Below are 14,454 nucleotides of genomic sequence, written 5' to 3' on the forward strand. Positions count from 1 at the left end.
CTACAGCATGTCTGTCTTCTAAATTAAATTGTTCGGTAAATGTTCCGGCTTCTCGGGAGCCATTTCCCTAGGGACTGGGCAGCAGTGTCCTAGCGGAAAGATTCCAGGAAAAGGACACTTGGCCCCTTCACTTTTATTACCACTGACAGACAATCCCAGGAGAAACAGATGCATTGTAAATCATGGAGGCCCCAATTAAGTCTCTAGCAATACAATCTCTCCTCTCAGCTCAGCTAGAGGTGACTGGATGTTCTGCCTGCACTGAGAGCTATGTGCTCTGAACGATAAAGATTTAAATACATGTATAACCAGAGTGCTGCTTGCTTAGTCTGAATGATAGGTTAAACACCTGCAGTTTTTCCCTGAAGGGACATTATCAGGCATTTGAATGTCACAGACCAGTCACGAACGTGGGCTCAAGGTCAGAGCATTCCGGAACGCAATGTTTATACAGTAACACTTTCCATTTTGTTGTGCGATAAAGAGAAAAACTCCCTCTGAGCAGACTGTGTTGTCTAAAAAGCAACGTCATACGCAAGCTTAACTGAGAGGTTTCAATTTTTTATAGCTAGAGCAAAAAAGAAAACACTGCGATAATATCAAAATATATTTTATTCTGGACTTTCTTTTTCAGATCTGATTCAAATTACAAGGGTCAGATCGACACAATGCAAAGGGAATATGCAACAAAAAAAGCAATTTAGTCAGAGAAAATAGAAGGGAGGGTGTGGGCAATGATGACACAGGCCGGGACCCGAATCTTTAAGACGGTGCTATTTACACGGTCCGGGATGGTATGGTACACCACGTTTTCGCTCCGGGTCATTTCTCTTTTTGCGTGAACAGCTACAAATTATTCAGAATTACAAAAGTTTCCAAAGAGTACAAAACTTTCAGGGCCGTACACATAGTAAGGGTACGATTACGGTTTGAGTTAGCATGAAGAATGGAAGCAAAACAATTGACTCCATTGTAAAAAGCACACTTCTTTTAAAACAAGATGTTATAAAATACCATTCCACGGTCATAGACTGTATAATAAACTGTCCAGATGGTATAATCTACTAAGATTCACACAATTAAAGAAAAATTCAAATAGTAAACTCTGTATAAAATTTACGATCGTAAATAAAGCAATATTGTAAACAAAAAATTTACATAAGGCTTAAAAAAGAGTGATTTTCTATATCCATTTACACTATGATACAGTACTTTGAATTCCAAGGGGTTTGGCTGCGTTCAGTGCAATAAACGCACATCCACAAAGCCAACATACCAAATCCAATATCCTATTTCTTTAACAAATACGGCCACTGGGATAACTGCAGAAGCTCAAGTTGCTGAAAATTAAATTAAATTGGCTTTTACTCCCTTAGTCTTTTCACATTCTAGTCTATAAGGACAGGAATGAAGCATTAATCTGCTACTGAATTTCAAGCACAGACATAGGAAAATAAGGGGTCTTGTTTTGCTATGACAGTCTAATGGTATTTTATAAAGCAGAACTAAATATGCTATTTAAAGGCAAAGACTCCGTCCATGTGATGCATACAGTAATTATCTCTCATACTGTTAAGTGTGTTTTTAACTGTAATACTGATTGAATTTATAAACTATCCTTACATATGAGTAGTATATAAAATAATTCCCTGTAATTACACAGACATATATTATATAGTTACAACGTTTCTCCATGTCGTATTTATCAAACGTCTCAGATTCCCTGCCCAACACCCAGACTTGCTTTAAGCTTCAATTTTTACAGTTAACGTGTGAGTGCGGTCGCTGACAGAAATCCTACGCAGATGCAATGGCAAAGTTTCGTTCGCGTGCGTTTCTGTGTTTAGGGAGTTTGTGTTTCTAAGCGGTAAGAAAATAAGCAGAATGCAAAATCTATGCTGAAAAAATAAATAAAACGACTAGTAATAGAGTTAAAAAAGCCAAGATGCAGGCAGATAAGCATGAGTGGGTGAGGGCTGATTACCTTTTAAATCTTTTCTGCACACAATTACCTAAAACCCTTTAAAGTACGAGAGGGGAAAAAAACACCGCGTTACAATACGGCCTAAGCAAAATCCCTACTGTGTTATTCATAAAAATGGAAGCTTACAGCAAGTCCCCCTTTTTGCAGTGATCTCTTTGTACAGGGACTGTAGCCCGCTGTACGACAGTATTATATCGATTCAACTTCATCTTGTGAACGTCTCTCCAGAAGCTACACACAGAATCAGTCATTAATACTGCAAGCTAGTTGCTCACTGACAAAAAAGGGAAATCAAATCTGCAGTTTACTAATGAGTGGCACCTTCTTGTAACAGTTACAGCAGTAAACCTTTGTCCAGAAAGATCTATGAATTATTATTTTTTCAATAATGTTGCTCTGTCAATAGTGCACAATCCAACCATAATGATGGTTTTTAAAGCAAAATAATGCATAGAGCATCGTTTTCCCTTTTGTGCCCATCTTGTTTTTGTAATCCTTTAAATCAGGCAGAGTAAATGTCCCCTTAGGAAAAAAAAAAAAAAAAAAACTCTACTGCATTTAGATCACCAGTAAAACCATAGCATCAAAACTACATTTGAAAAATAAGGAAAAGTGAAATTGAAATTCAATGAATCAGTCCCCCACAATATTTTTGAACCACAAAACGTACAGTACCAAAGACAGCTTTTTTTTATATAACTGTTTTCTGTTTCGGTATAAAAGAAACTGACAGAGTTGCGCCAATTACCGACTCCGTTTCATGCAACTGTAACCTAAAACTGTTAAACGTTCAAAAAACGGAACGAAAGAAACTGTAGAATGAAGAAAGCTGATATGTCTCACACACAAACTGATCTACCAACAAAAATAGTCTGTCTCCCCCCCCCCCGTACGCTGATTCTGGTTGAAAGAACAAAAAGAAAAGTTTAAAATTTTGGTACATATACGGGTCCTTGCCTTTTTTTTGTTTTTCTTTTTTTCAGTCACTTACAGAAGTCCCTTTTCATGTACGCCTGCGAGAACCCCCTGCTCTGAGAGGGGCCCCACCTTCCACTTGCTCAGGCCTGCGGTGTTGGGGAGCTCGGTTTGGCTGTAGTGGGTTACCATGGTTTCAGTAGGGACTGGAGCGGTACATGGGGCAGCGAGAGTCATTTTGGCTATGTACACATTCATAGTCGGTCCATGGCTTCCAACCGGTAGCGTTATTTCCGCAGGTCTAATACGCAAACCTGCACAGGGCACACAGAAGGGAGGGGCAGGGATTAAGGGGGCAACTACGCCTTAACAAACAGAAGAAACACAACCGAAGAACCTGGACGGAGAAACGGTGGCAGCACTTACTGATCCATCTGACGCACTTGCTCCCACTTTGTCACCTGCTGCATTCCAGCAAACTTCAAAGATGCCCCCTGTGCCCCTGTAGCTATGGACTAAAGCGCCTGTCTGTGAAGACAAGGACGACCAAGCTTTTACCCACAAGTCTTGTATGCGGGCCAATCATATTACACTCTCAGTCCAGTCATTCTCAGCAGCCAATCATATTACTCTGACAATTCATTCACTCTCATCAACCAATCACATTACATTCTCAATTCATGAGCTCCCATCAACAAATTATATCACAACCCCAATCTATTCAGTTTCAAGAAACCAATTATATTTCACTCAATTCATTAGCTCTCAGCAACCAATCATATTATATTCTATTGCCCTACTTTTTCTATTGCTGTGTATTATACCACCATATTATCATTACTATACAGATGCTGCTCAAATTATGATGGGCTTAAATTCCAATAAACCCATTGTAAGTTGAATATATTGTAAGTTGAATGTGAATATATGATATGACACAACTGAGCATCTAGTGGACATGATGGGCTTGGGAAACGCCCTACCTGTGTGTTCCAGATGTGGACACACTTGTCGAAGGAGCCACTGGCCAAGAAGCGTCCGTCGGGGCTGAAGGCCACGCTGTAGACGGGCTCCTGGTGCTTGGTGAGTGTGTGGATGCAGATGCCCCGGTCCACGTCCCACAGACGGACGGTGGAGTCGAAGGAGGCGCTGTTCGGAAAGAGAGGGAAACGGTCTCTGCTGGTCGGCCTTGTCTCCACACAGCACTCGACGCCGGGGACGATTCAATATTCACGATTCAATATTTGTGGACTATTTTAAGAGCAGATAGGCAGAAGCGTGTGTCCTGGGCATTTCAGAGCTCCTGCAGCACCTGCGCCCGCAGTCCTCCAGCTGCCTGGCCGTTTAGCCGCCGCTGGCCTATACAGACCCAGGGCAGGGTCCAGGGGACGCACCTGGCGAGCATGAGGTTGGCGCTGGGGTTGCTGGTTCCAGGCCCCGTGGGGCTCCATTTGATGGTATAGATCTCTTTGCTGTGGGCTTGCAGGTCGTGTACACAGGTGTCCTGCTTCATGCTCCAGATCTGTAGCAAAGCCAGACAAGGTTAAGAGGCGTAACGGCATCCTGGAGCAGAGAGCCAGTGTGGATGCAGCATGGAGTATGGAGGGTCACCTGAAATAGTACAAGGTATCATGATGCACTCAAAATCACCATGTACTCATTTTGATATGGTCTGTTTGTGGACAAAAAAACAGCAGTAAATACTGTAAAATTCACCCACAGAAAGAACACATGACAAGGTCATATCACAGTCATAATTCCATAATCAGTATCTAGGTCTAATTAATGAAAGAGTAGCGCACAGAAAATGCCCCCAGGCCTGACCTTGGCCTATCCCCGTAGGAGCACGTTTGCCAAACCGGGAGCCTATAACACACGCGTGTGCAAGGTGCAGGTGACCGAGTGACACGGGCAGCCCTGCCAGGAGCGCCGGCCCCTGCGGCCACATCTGAGCCTGTACTTGGCACCAAAACGCTGCTGAGTGAGAGGGCCAGGAGGAATCCCCTCTGCGGCCTGCAGCACTAATGCTCATTCCGACACATCAGCATTACCACATAAATTAGCATAGTGCTGGAGGGCATTAGCTCAGGGGGCAGCATGCTGGCCTCACACCTTCCTGTTGGGTTCACTGGTGTCTCCAAACAGCCTATATACTACAGTCACGTGCCGCATAATGGTTTGTACATATGATGGTGGCCCGTAACATTATAATGGAGCTGAAAATTCCTATCGGCTAGTGACGTCGTACCCGTTGTTACGTCACAGAGCGACGCATCACGTTTTTGGTGATTCTGGTGTAAACATACTGTGTTGCCGGTCATATACAAGTAAAGCACTCAGAATAATGTACAGTACATAATAGTCGATAATGATAATAAACAACGATGTTACTGGTTTATGTATTTACTGTGCTGTACTTTCTGTTGTTATTTAGACCATACCACATAGCCTAAGTACGTAGACGGCTATACCACATAGCCTAAGTACGTAGACGGCTATACCACATAGCCTAAGTACGTAGACGGCTGTACCACATAGCCTAAGTACGTAGACGGCTGTACCACATAGCCTAAGTACGTAGACGGCTATACCACATAGTCTAAGTACGTAGACGGCTGTACCACATAGCCTAAGTACGTAGACGGCTGTACCACATAGTCTAAGTACGTAGACGGCTATACCACATAGCCTAAGTACGTAGACGGCTATACCACATAGTCTAAGTACGTAGACGGCTATACCACATAGCCTAAGTACGTAGACGGCTATACCACATAGTCTAAGTACGTAGACGGCTATACCACATAGTCTAAGTACGTAGACGGCTATACCATCCAGGCTTGGGTAAGTTCACACTTCATTCTATGATTTTCTGAACGTATCCTCATCGTTAAGTGACGTATGACTGATTTGGTGTGCCCTCTGCCAGACTGGGATAGGCTCCAGGCCGACTTATGACCCTCACCATGTTAGAAGATGAATGATAAATAAACATGATAATGATCATAAATAAAACAATAATAATAATAAAACTATTCCTGTAACGGAGGTAAACATTCAAAGCAAGCACCAATAGCTGATGTTATACTAATTTACTTGCTTGATTGATTGATTGATTGATTGATTGATGGATGCATCTTTGACCGTGTTACCAACCTTTAGGGTCATGTCATCAGAACAGGAGGCCAACAAATTGCCAGTTGGATCCCACTTGATGGCATTGACTTCATTCTAGGGGAAAAGACAGGAAAAGGTTAAAGAGCAGAAGCACCCCAGGCAGGGCTGGGGAGGTGTGCTTGGGGGGCGTGTGGCCGTTTACCGTGTGTCCTTGGAATGTCTTGACCGGCCTGTCCTGGCCCAGCTTACAGACGTGGATGCACATGTCCGTGCTGCAGGAGGCAAAGGTGTTATTGCTCTGCCAGTCCACGTCGAGCGCCGGGGCTGTCGAGAGCGAAACGCACACAAACAAGAGCGTTGTTGCTCAAACTGAGCGGGAAGAATACTCCAGACAGCGCTGCTCAAAGTGAGGCCGACATATCCACCTGAATGGAAAGGAAACTGCTGCTTGGCTTCTCCTGTATGTGCGTCCCAGATGATCGTGGTCTAGGGGAGAAACATCACTGTCTCAGTGCCCGTGAAGTGGACGGACAGATTCACACCCCTGCAATCACTCGGACGTTTAACAAAGGCGGTGAACAATTACTCTGAGGGCCTGAAATGCTTTAGGTTCATTCATTTCCAGAATAACCCGTGACGTGCACAAGATGAGGGATCGGCGATGCGGCAGGCTGAAGCGTCACCTTATCCACGCCAGCGCTGAGGATGAAATTTCCTTTTTTATTCCACTTCAAAGCAAATATAGGACCTTTGTGCTGGCCCAGGGTACTGGCGAGGTTACCTGCCAATCACAGAGCACACACTAGTGAATCACAACTGGAGGATGGTCAGTTACCAAGGCAGATCGTTACTCTCCATTACGGCGTGGGGATCAGGGTTGGAGCCATTCCGGAATGCATTCATCAATTCCAATAAAAAACAGGAAGGGGAACTCTCTCTGAAATTTGAATTCAATTCCGATTCTGTTACCCACAGTTTTTTCCCAATCCCAACTCCAGTTACATTTTCTGATCTGGATTGGAATTGATGAATGCATTCTGGAATGACCCCAATCCTGGTGGGGATGATGACAGGCCTCACCGTCTTTAGTCCATATCCGGGCGAATCCATCATAGGAGCCGGTAGCTAGCAGCGAGCCTTCACTCTGTGAGGAAAAGGAGAAGGCGGCCATCATGAAACTTCAGTGCAAAAACACACACACCCACAAATGTCTACAATTAAAATCAGGATCCTAGATGTGCACTTTATATTACGTTATGCAATTAACGCTCGGCAAACATAAACAAAGCCTTTAAATGGCTTTTATGGGCCAGGGGCATAAATGGCGGCACACGTGGCCCGGCCTCCGGAACGGTGGGAATGCCGCTTGCCGGGGGAGACACTCACATTCCAGTCTAGTGAGGTCACGTCTTTGTTGCTGGGCACGTCCTGCCCCCCCTCCCGTATGCAGTGGCGGAGTACGAGCTGCGTGGAGCCGCTAGTGCTGTTTTCACTCAGGTTCCAGATGCGGGCCGTGGAGTCACCCGACCTGCAGAGAGACCATGGCGTTACTGGGGGTGTGAGTGGGGGTGTGAGTGGGGGTGTGGGTGGGGGGGCGAACAGGCCTCATCAGTATTGGCAAAGCAGACTCTCGAGTCACTGAGGATAAAGACACAGAAGGGGGCAGTGTGGGGCTCTGCAGGTGACGACCCCACGCCCACGATCGGAAGGTCATTATTTCAAATCCCGTGGCTGCCAGTCGGATGTCGCTGCTGGGCCAATGGGCAGGGCCCTTAACCCCAATTGCTGCAGGGACACTATCTGGCCCAGTTGTCTGATCCTCACTTGCTCTCTTGTGCTTTGTGCTTCGGACAAAAATGTCTGCTAGATAAATAACTGCAATAGGTTAATGTAAACAGAGTCTCTGAGGGTGGTGAAACAGGTTGACACCCCGACGCCGCTTCTGGAGGTCATGTTACGTGCCCACGGCATTGGGGGAGGGGGGGGGTTGACAGTACTTATTCATCATTGGAACAAGCAGCAGCTCTGTCGGTGGGAGGACGAGGGTCTGTTCTGAGTGGATGTTCCCTGACAGGTGACCCCCCGCTCACGGCTAAAGCATCAGGCCAAACAGGCGGCGGAGCGGCACACGTACCCTGAGGCGAGCAAGTCGCTGACTGGGTTCCAGGCGCAGATGAACACCTCCGACTCATGACCGCGGAGCACCAAGGCCTTGTTCTGGGGGATCTCCACATCCCCGTCAACCTCCATCATGTCCGCATGGTTGTCTGTCACGCCCGAGAAAGAGCCGTATATATATATCACCCTAAAGTCACACCATCACGGGAGTGACCGCTCCTGACACACTCTTAGTTCTACATTTGACTGGGGCTTTCAAGGCACTCATGCCATCCTCAGCAAACCACACGTCACCACAGGATGCTACGCTGTGATGCCCCAAAGTTACTTTGTGGAAGGTCACGTTCTGGTCAACGTCATACACAACAACACAGACAGCTCTCAATTTACGTAAAAAAAAACTTGCATAAATCCAGACGTACGCAAAAAATATCCAAGGTATACGGAAGCATTCATGCAAAAAGGTGACATACGCTGGAATAAAATGTATTTAGACTTTTTATTTATTTAATGTGCTCTTTAGTACGTGCTATTAGTATATTTTTGGCTTATGTGTTTTTGGCTATGAGGTTTAGTGAATGGTCTGAGGGGGTAGATCTGACTTGCGTAAAATTCGACGTAAGGATTTATGGAGCTACTCACGTCATTAAGCTGAGAGCTACCTGTATATTGTGCACCAAAGCAGTATGTGTGTATCTCCCCTGTGCATATATGGGATTATCAAGGTGAGAGCTGTAAGCAGATCTGTGGCTCTGACGCTAATGCTAGCGTAGCGTGGGGGAGGGGAGGGGCAGACGCACTGGCCAGGGCGTGAGCGCCGTTCTCCTCGCCGTTGGCCGTGTTCTCGCCGTTCTTCGTGCTGCTGGCGGCGCTGCCGGAGTTGCTGGCCGTGCTGGTGGCGGGCGCTGCGGCGGCCGCTTGCTGCTGCGCCAGCTTGTCCCGGTAGGCTTGCTGGCGCGTCTGCACCACGTCGGGCATCACTGCGTCGATCAGGGACAGGGACTCGATGGGCCGTCCGTCAAACAACGTGCCGTCCTGCAGGGGGGGGGGGGGAAGGTGAAGGGCATCACCGGGCCGCGCTCTTCCCCAAAATGTCCCATTGCACGCCGATGACAGCACTTAATGTCACCCATTAATGCCAATAATGTCAATGATGTGACCTCGGTTCAGTAAACACTCAGAAATCATCATTCCTCATATGCAGGTCATGCTTTTATCAAGATTCTTTGAAAATTTCCTGCAAAACATTTTACTCAGGCTTTATCCAAAGACACAACAGCGGTACCCTTGGAAGTGAATGAGCACATTCTAGATTAGCAATGCACATCATTAACTATTACGCCACCTACTGTTCTATGTGAGCGAGCGCACACTCAGCTGCTACAGGCGCTCACCTCATTGATGCTGACTTCTGCCTCCACGTACTGCAGGCCCTTCTGTATGATAGAGATGAGGGCAGCAGGGGGCACCAGGGCGCCGTTAATGTTCGACTGGCTGATGTGGCTCTCTATGCCGAATGTGAAAGCTGAATGGGAAAACCCTGCCCGGGGGGTGGGGGGGTTGCGCCAGAAAACAGAATTAAGCATCAACACTTCATGTTCGCAGCAGGCATTTGCTAAAGCACAATGCAAAGAAAGACTAAAGCCCTTGTTTGTGTGTAGAGCAATTAACGGAGCAGCGAAATTACATCCTCACTCACAAGATGCACAGACTGCAATGGCTACTGTGGAAAATCCGTGGGAAATGCATCAATGCTTGATGCTTGTTTAAATTTTCAGCATAACGATGAATAACGAACATTTCTCTCCCTTAAGTCAGTTCTTGCGAAGTTAATACATACCTAATGCTTTTAAAATTTACGTGCTTAAATCTCCGTATTAATACGATTCAACAGTATACGTATGTGGGCAGGAGGCTACGTACAGAGCTGTATGGCCACATATTGAAACAGTAAAATTCATATCATAACAAGCACTGGTTATAAAAGGAGGCCTTTCAGGCCAGGGCTGTCTACCACGTGTTGGCAGACAGATGCCTTCACTATATTCCTCCTGAAGACACATGGAGCCCCACCTGACTCCTGCAGGTATCTGTACACCAGGAAGTTGACCTCATCACTGCTTATGCTCATCTTTATTCCTGGTTAAACCATGAGGTCAGCACAGAGGACACAATCCTGCAAAGACAGAAGGGGGAAAAGACGCTCCTTTAATATGCTGAAGTGTCCGGTTTTTTAACAGCTGAAGGGGTTCACTGTCATGGGTCGAGCATTCTTCACTCTGCAGCTTGCTTCACCATAGGTTTCCGATATCTGCTTCCTCAGGAGCTCCAGAGGTTGCCCATGAACAACAATGCTCTTCTTTCTCGGTCAAAAACAAGCTGCAGTACCGCCAAGCACCACTACATGTCCTGTGGCAGTGTTGCACCGCCTGAGCTCTTCGAGCCTCGAGTTTCTTTACTGGGTAAAGCGACTTCATGTGCCTAGCCACAGCTAATCCAGATAAGAGCGGGATGCTGAAGAACATGGGTCTTAACATCTGAGGCTCCACTATCTGATGCCTCAGCTAAGCCATGGAGGGCTTCTATTTTGACCAAGACAACAGTAGAAAATTTTCAACAGACAGATGTATTGTGTTCGAGGAGGGAATGAGCTTTGGGGGTTTTCCTCTCGTTAAAGCAGAAGTACCAAGCTTACTGTAGACCGTCTGAGCAATGGTCTGGCTTGACATTTCAACAAAAAAATATCGTCAAAGGAGGCCCAGTAAACTGGGGTTTTGCGGAGATGTCTACTATGAAGAACAGATGATGGCAACATTCTCTACTGAAATAGCTTAACTATCAGACAGCCAAGTGTGGTAAATTTAAGGCTGAGGACAGCGTTTTCTAGTATGGGAGAGGCTAGTTTCAGGGTTACCATGACTTTGGCATCAATGCTACTATGGTACTGTGGAAAGGAACCTTTACGACTGGGCAGAAAAATCAACCTTCTGTATAATGTGACGTGAACGTATCTGGTTAAGACATTTTCTGACTTGACCCTTTTTCGAAAAACACTTGCATGTTCTGTAAATCTTGCAATTTATACATTTTTCTCTTTCATGAGATCAATCTCTGTAAATTAAAAGGAAGAGTAACAAAGCAGATAGTAAATATGGGCAGGGACTGAGGGACCATGGCCTCCAACTTTTCCTGAGCACAGTCCGGTCACCAGGTTTTTTTTTTTCTTGCATTGATTCATTCGACGGGCAAAATGCTTAAATCGGTGGGTTGCGATTTATTTTGTCCCAGTGTTCCGGAACCGCAGGGTGATGCAGTACCAAATCGCGTGCGATTGTCTCCCTGGCCCTGAGACACCAGTCTTGTGTTTATTCAGCTTTTTCATTTTGTCAACACAGCCCTTGGATCCTGTGTTTACGTGTGCGCCATGTCGTCCCGCGCCCACCCAACCCTCCTCACTCAATGGAGAATGAAATGTTTGTCATAAATCTGCTGCTTGCTGCCAGGCCTGTTTGCCAGTGCGGCCCGAGACACCTTCACACTAATCCATAGTCAGGCTAGTGGGACACATTGTGACTATTTAGTTTTAATTAATATACATTAATTCCCATGGAGCAGATTTAATATTTAATCTAAATCTCAAACTTTATTCGGATCAGCAGCACATTTTCACAGTTGCCACAAAGTGGTATACAGGGTCCTTTCTCAACAGTGAACTCGTAATCTGGAAAAATCTGAAAATGGCTCCCTGACCCCTTGCAGGATGACTATTGGATACAAGTCCTGGAAAAATTTAAAACAAAATGAAATGCAACAAACCAGATGTACCAAACACGCACATATGTTTCTTTACATGTGAGAACAATACAAGTTCAGCTTTCCGCATCAACAAATTCAAAACATTTCAAAGTTCACAGTTAAATCTTACTATTTGCTGTTTCTGCGCTCACCCTAGAATGTAAGGCAAAATCAACAAAAATATATAAAGAAAACTAGATGGTTGTTTGGCCTAAATGGAGGAGTGGGTTAGCTTAATTTTATAAAAGTATAAAAAATACCACCTACACAAAGGCATTAGTAAATAAAGGTACATGTAACTGAAACCCATCAAGCTGGACAAACATGCCAGACTCATGACAAAACTCTTTATGACCCTACAGTATATTCTACAGGCTGCTTTCTACTGGGAATGATGTGTCAAGGATATGTGAGTAATCAATTAACTTCTGTGGCTAAAACATAGCATGGTATTCCGTACGTCCACCTTTAGTTCAGTATCAATAGCCTAAATTATCAGTCCAGAAAAGGCCAGGATGGAAACACTGTAATAGTTCTTTCATGTATACATATGTACATTGGAAATGCCTCAGACATTAAAGTACAGTTGACCCTCCAGATCCGCAAATTTGACAATTCACGGTTGTGATTACAGACGCTCCTCTACTTACGAATGTTCAACTTACGAACTTTCAGACATAAGAATGAAGAGGACTGTAAATCCAAATTGTGTTCATTGGGCTCCCGTTTCCTGTCCGCAACATCAATTATTTTTTCTGCGTGCCAATTCCGCCTAGTACGACTTCTGGCTGCTACGCCCGTCGCACAGCACAGCAGCGTAGCGTGCGTACTCCCAGCGTGCAGCAGCGTAGCGTGCGTACTCCCAGCGTGCAGCAGCGTAGCGTGCGTACTCCCAGCGTGCAGCAGCGTAGCGTGCGTACTCCCAGCGTGCAGCAGCGTAGCGTGCGTACTCCCAGCGTGCAGCAGCGTAGCGTGCGTACTCCCAGCGTGCAGCAGCGTAGCGTGCGTACTCCCAGCATCCTAGTTCTTTGTACTTCTGCATACCCTTAAAATGATGTTGAATAACGACTTACGAATATTTCAAATTACGAATGGCCGTTCGGAACATATCTCATTCGAAGGGAGAGGAGCGTCTGTATTCACAAATTGACATCTGTATTCACGAACAACTAAATAGGAATATTTTGGAAGCTTTCTGAAATACTGTAGAAACTCTCAGATGATGTGTAAGCTAAAAATATATGGAAACTAAGTCTTAGTTACATACTGAGTCCCATGTTCGTTCGTAACAGTTCATGTATTTCAGGAAGTTACTATGTTTGTTCATTTACGTGCATACTATATCTTTAATATCATTATTTGCAAATCATCACATTCGCAGGGATCTTCCGCCCCTAACTGCCATGAATACGAAGGGCTAACTGCATGCACTCCAGAGTGGTGACACATTATTCATTGTAAATACAATGCAAGTCCAATGTTTGCCTTGCATTTATTATCACTTCCACATGGAAGGGACTTTAGCTAATGGGTTTCTCTTTAATTTGGACACTGGTCGTTTTCATAGAGAAAAAGCAATTCCCAGAATAACATTTCCCTTTAAATGTAAAGCATATAGATACGAATCCTAACTACATGTACAACATTAATGAAAAAGAAATACATAATTACCTGGGTGGAAATCATAACCATAACCAAATCATAACCCTGAAAAATAAGACAGGCTTATATTTTGTTTCACTTGTAAAACAGCCTTCACATATTTTAAAGCTCATTTAAACGAATATTTTAAAATGTATATTTATCTACGATATGTAATTGTCACAGATGTTTAAACTTGGATCATACTACCCAAGTAGAATTGTCCCTAATATAAGTGCAAATGAAGACCACAGTACTGGTGCTCACTTCAGTGAACCTAAATGCAGCTAGACACCTAGACAAACCTCCGCCATAGGGATCAGGGCTTTATTTCAGGGCTGTCCCAAATTAAATCCCAGCAACGCTGGACAGCACTCACCCATTCAATCGAACTGCGGGGATGAATGGCCAGCACGGTTGCTCCATTTCAGGGATCACCCCCTCGCTGAGGGCTATCCTATCTGCAGCAGCAGTCAATCAGAGAAACGCCCCACGTTTGCCAATGAAAAGATTTATCAGTCAAGGCAACAGTAACTGCTCTCTTGAATATAAGCATACTTCCACCACCCCACCCCCTCCAAAAAAAAAATGACTGGATGAAACAACTAGGATAAGAGCACAGGCTTTTGTGGCTTCTATTTCATCATGCAGCCAAAGTAAAACCAACCCAAGGCTAAACATATGCATCCTTTTGAAAGCTGAGCAAAATCATAACTGAAATAAATGCTGCTATTGTCAGATCTTTCCTGGGACATCTGCAATGTATTTTTCATTGAAATTAAATAATAATGAAATATAATAAGCTTTCGTCACATGCAATATTACATGCTAAGTAAAAAAAATAATAAAAAGCAACTGCAGACAAACAGGATATTATTATTTAA

The 14,454-nt window shown here is 44.8% G+C and overlaps 1 protein-coding gene and 1 long non-coding RNA gene across 5 annotated transcripts in view; one reads left to right on the plus strand and one right to left on the minus strand.

Moving 5' to 3' along the window:
* The window catches only part of LOC111853569 (uncharacterized), a 77,047-nt gene that overhangs the window by 45,813 nt on the left and 16,780 nt on the right, over nucleotides 1–14,454 (plus strand). The gene's annotated exons all lie outside the window — the stretch shown is intronic.
* The window catches only part of LOC111853568 (F-box-like/WD repeat-containing protein TBL1XR1), a 60,425-nt gene continuing 46,565 nt past the window's right edge, over nucleotides 595–14,454 (minus strand). For 2 of the 4 annotated variants that reach the window (XM_023830587.2, XM_023830586.2), the window contains exons 4-17: nucleotides 10,208–10,310; nucleotides 9,529–9,674; nucleotides 8,935–9,169; nucleotides 8,151–8,283; nucleotides 7,403–7,544; nucleotides 7,097–7,160; nucleotides 6,700–6,797; nucleotides 6,442–6,502; nucleotides 6,219–6,340; nucleotides 6,056–6,130; nucleotides 4,294–4,421; nucleotides 3,883–4,048; nucleotides 3,326–3,427; nucleotides 595–3,213 (exon numbers count right to left, since the gene is read on the minus strand). In XM_023830587.2, the coding sequence (XP_023686355.1) occupies nucleotides 3,187–3,213; nucleotides 3,326–3,427; nucleotides 3,883–4,048; nucleotides 4,294–4,421; nucleotides 6,056–6,130; nucleotides 6,219–6,340; nucleotides 6,442–6,502; nucleotides 6,700–6,797; nucleotides 7,097–7,160; nucleotides 7,403–7,544; nucleotides 8,151–8,283; nucleotides 8,935–9,169; nucleotides 9,529–9,674; nucleotides 10,208–10,265 (1,557 nt within the window). In that variant the 5' untranslated portion in view covers nucleotides 10,266–10,310 and the 3' untranslated portion in view covers nucleotides 595–3,186. Of the gene's footprint in view, nucleotides 3,214–3,325; nucleotides 3,428–3,882; nucleotides 4,049–4,293; nucleotides 4,422–6,055; nucleotides 6,131–6,218; nucleotides 6,341–6,441; nucleotides 6,503–6,699; nucleotides 6,798–7,096; nucleotides 7,161–7,402; nucleotides 7,545–8,150; nucleotides 8,284–8,934; nucleotides 9,170–9,528; nucleotides 9,675–10,207; nucleotides 10,311–13,600; nucleotides 13,637–13,949; nucleotides 14,032–14,454 lie in introns of all 4 variants that reach the window. The other 2 variants (XM_023830589.2, XM_023830590.2) reach the window with 2 other exon arrangements.

Source organism: Paramormyrops kingsleyae, chromosome 21, assembly GCF_048594095.1.
Source record: "Paramormyrops kingsleyae isolate MSU_618 chromosome 21, PKINGS_0.4, whole genome shotgun sequence".
NCBI lineage: Eukaryota > Metazoa > Chordata > Actinopteri > Osteoglossiformes > Mormyridae > Paramormyrops > Paramormyrops kingsleyae.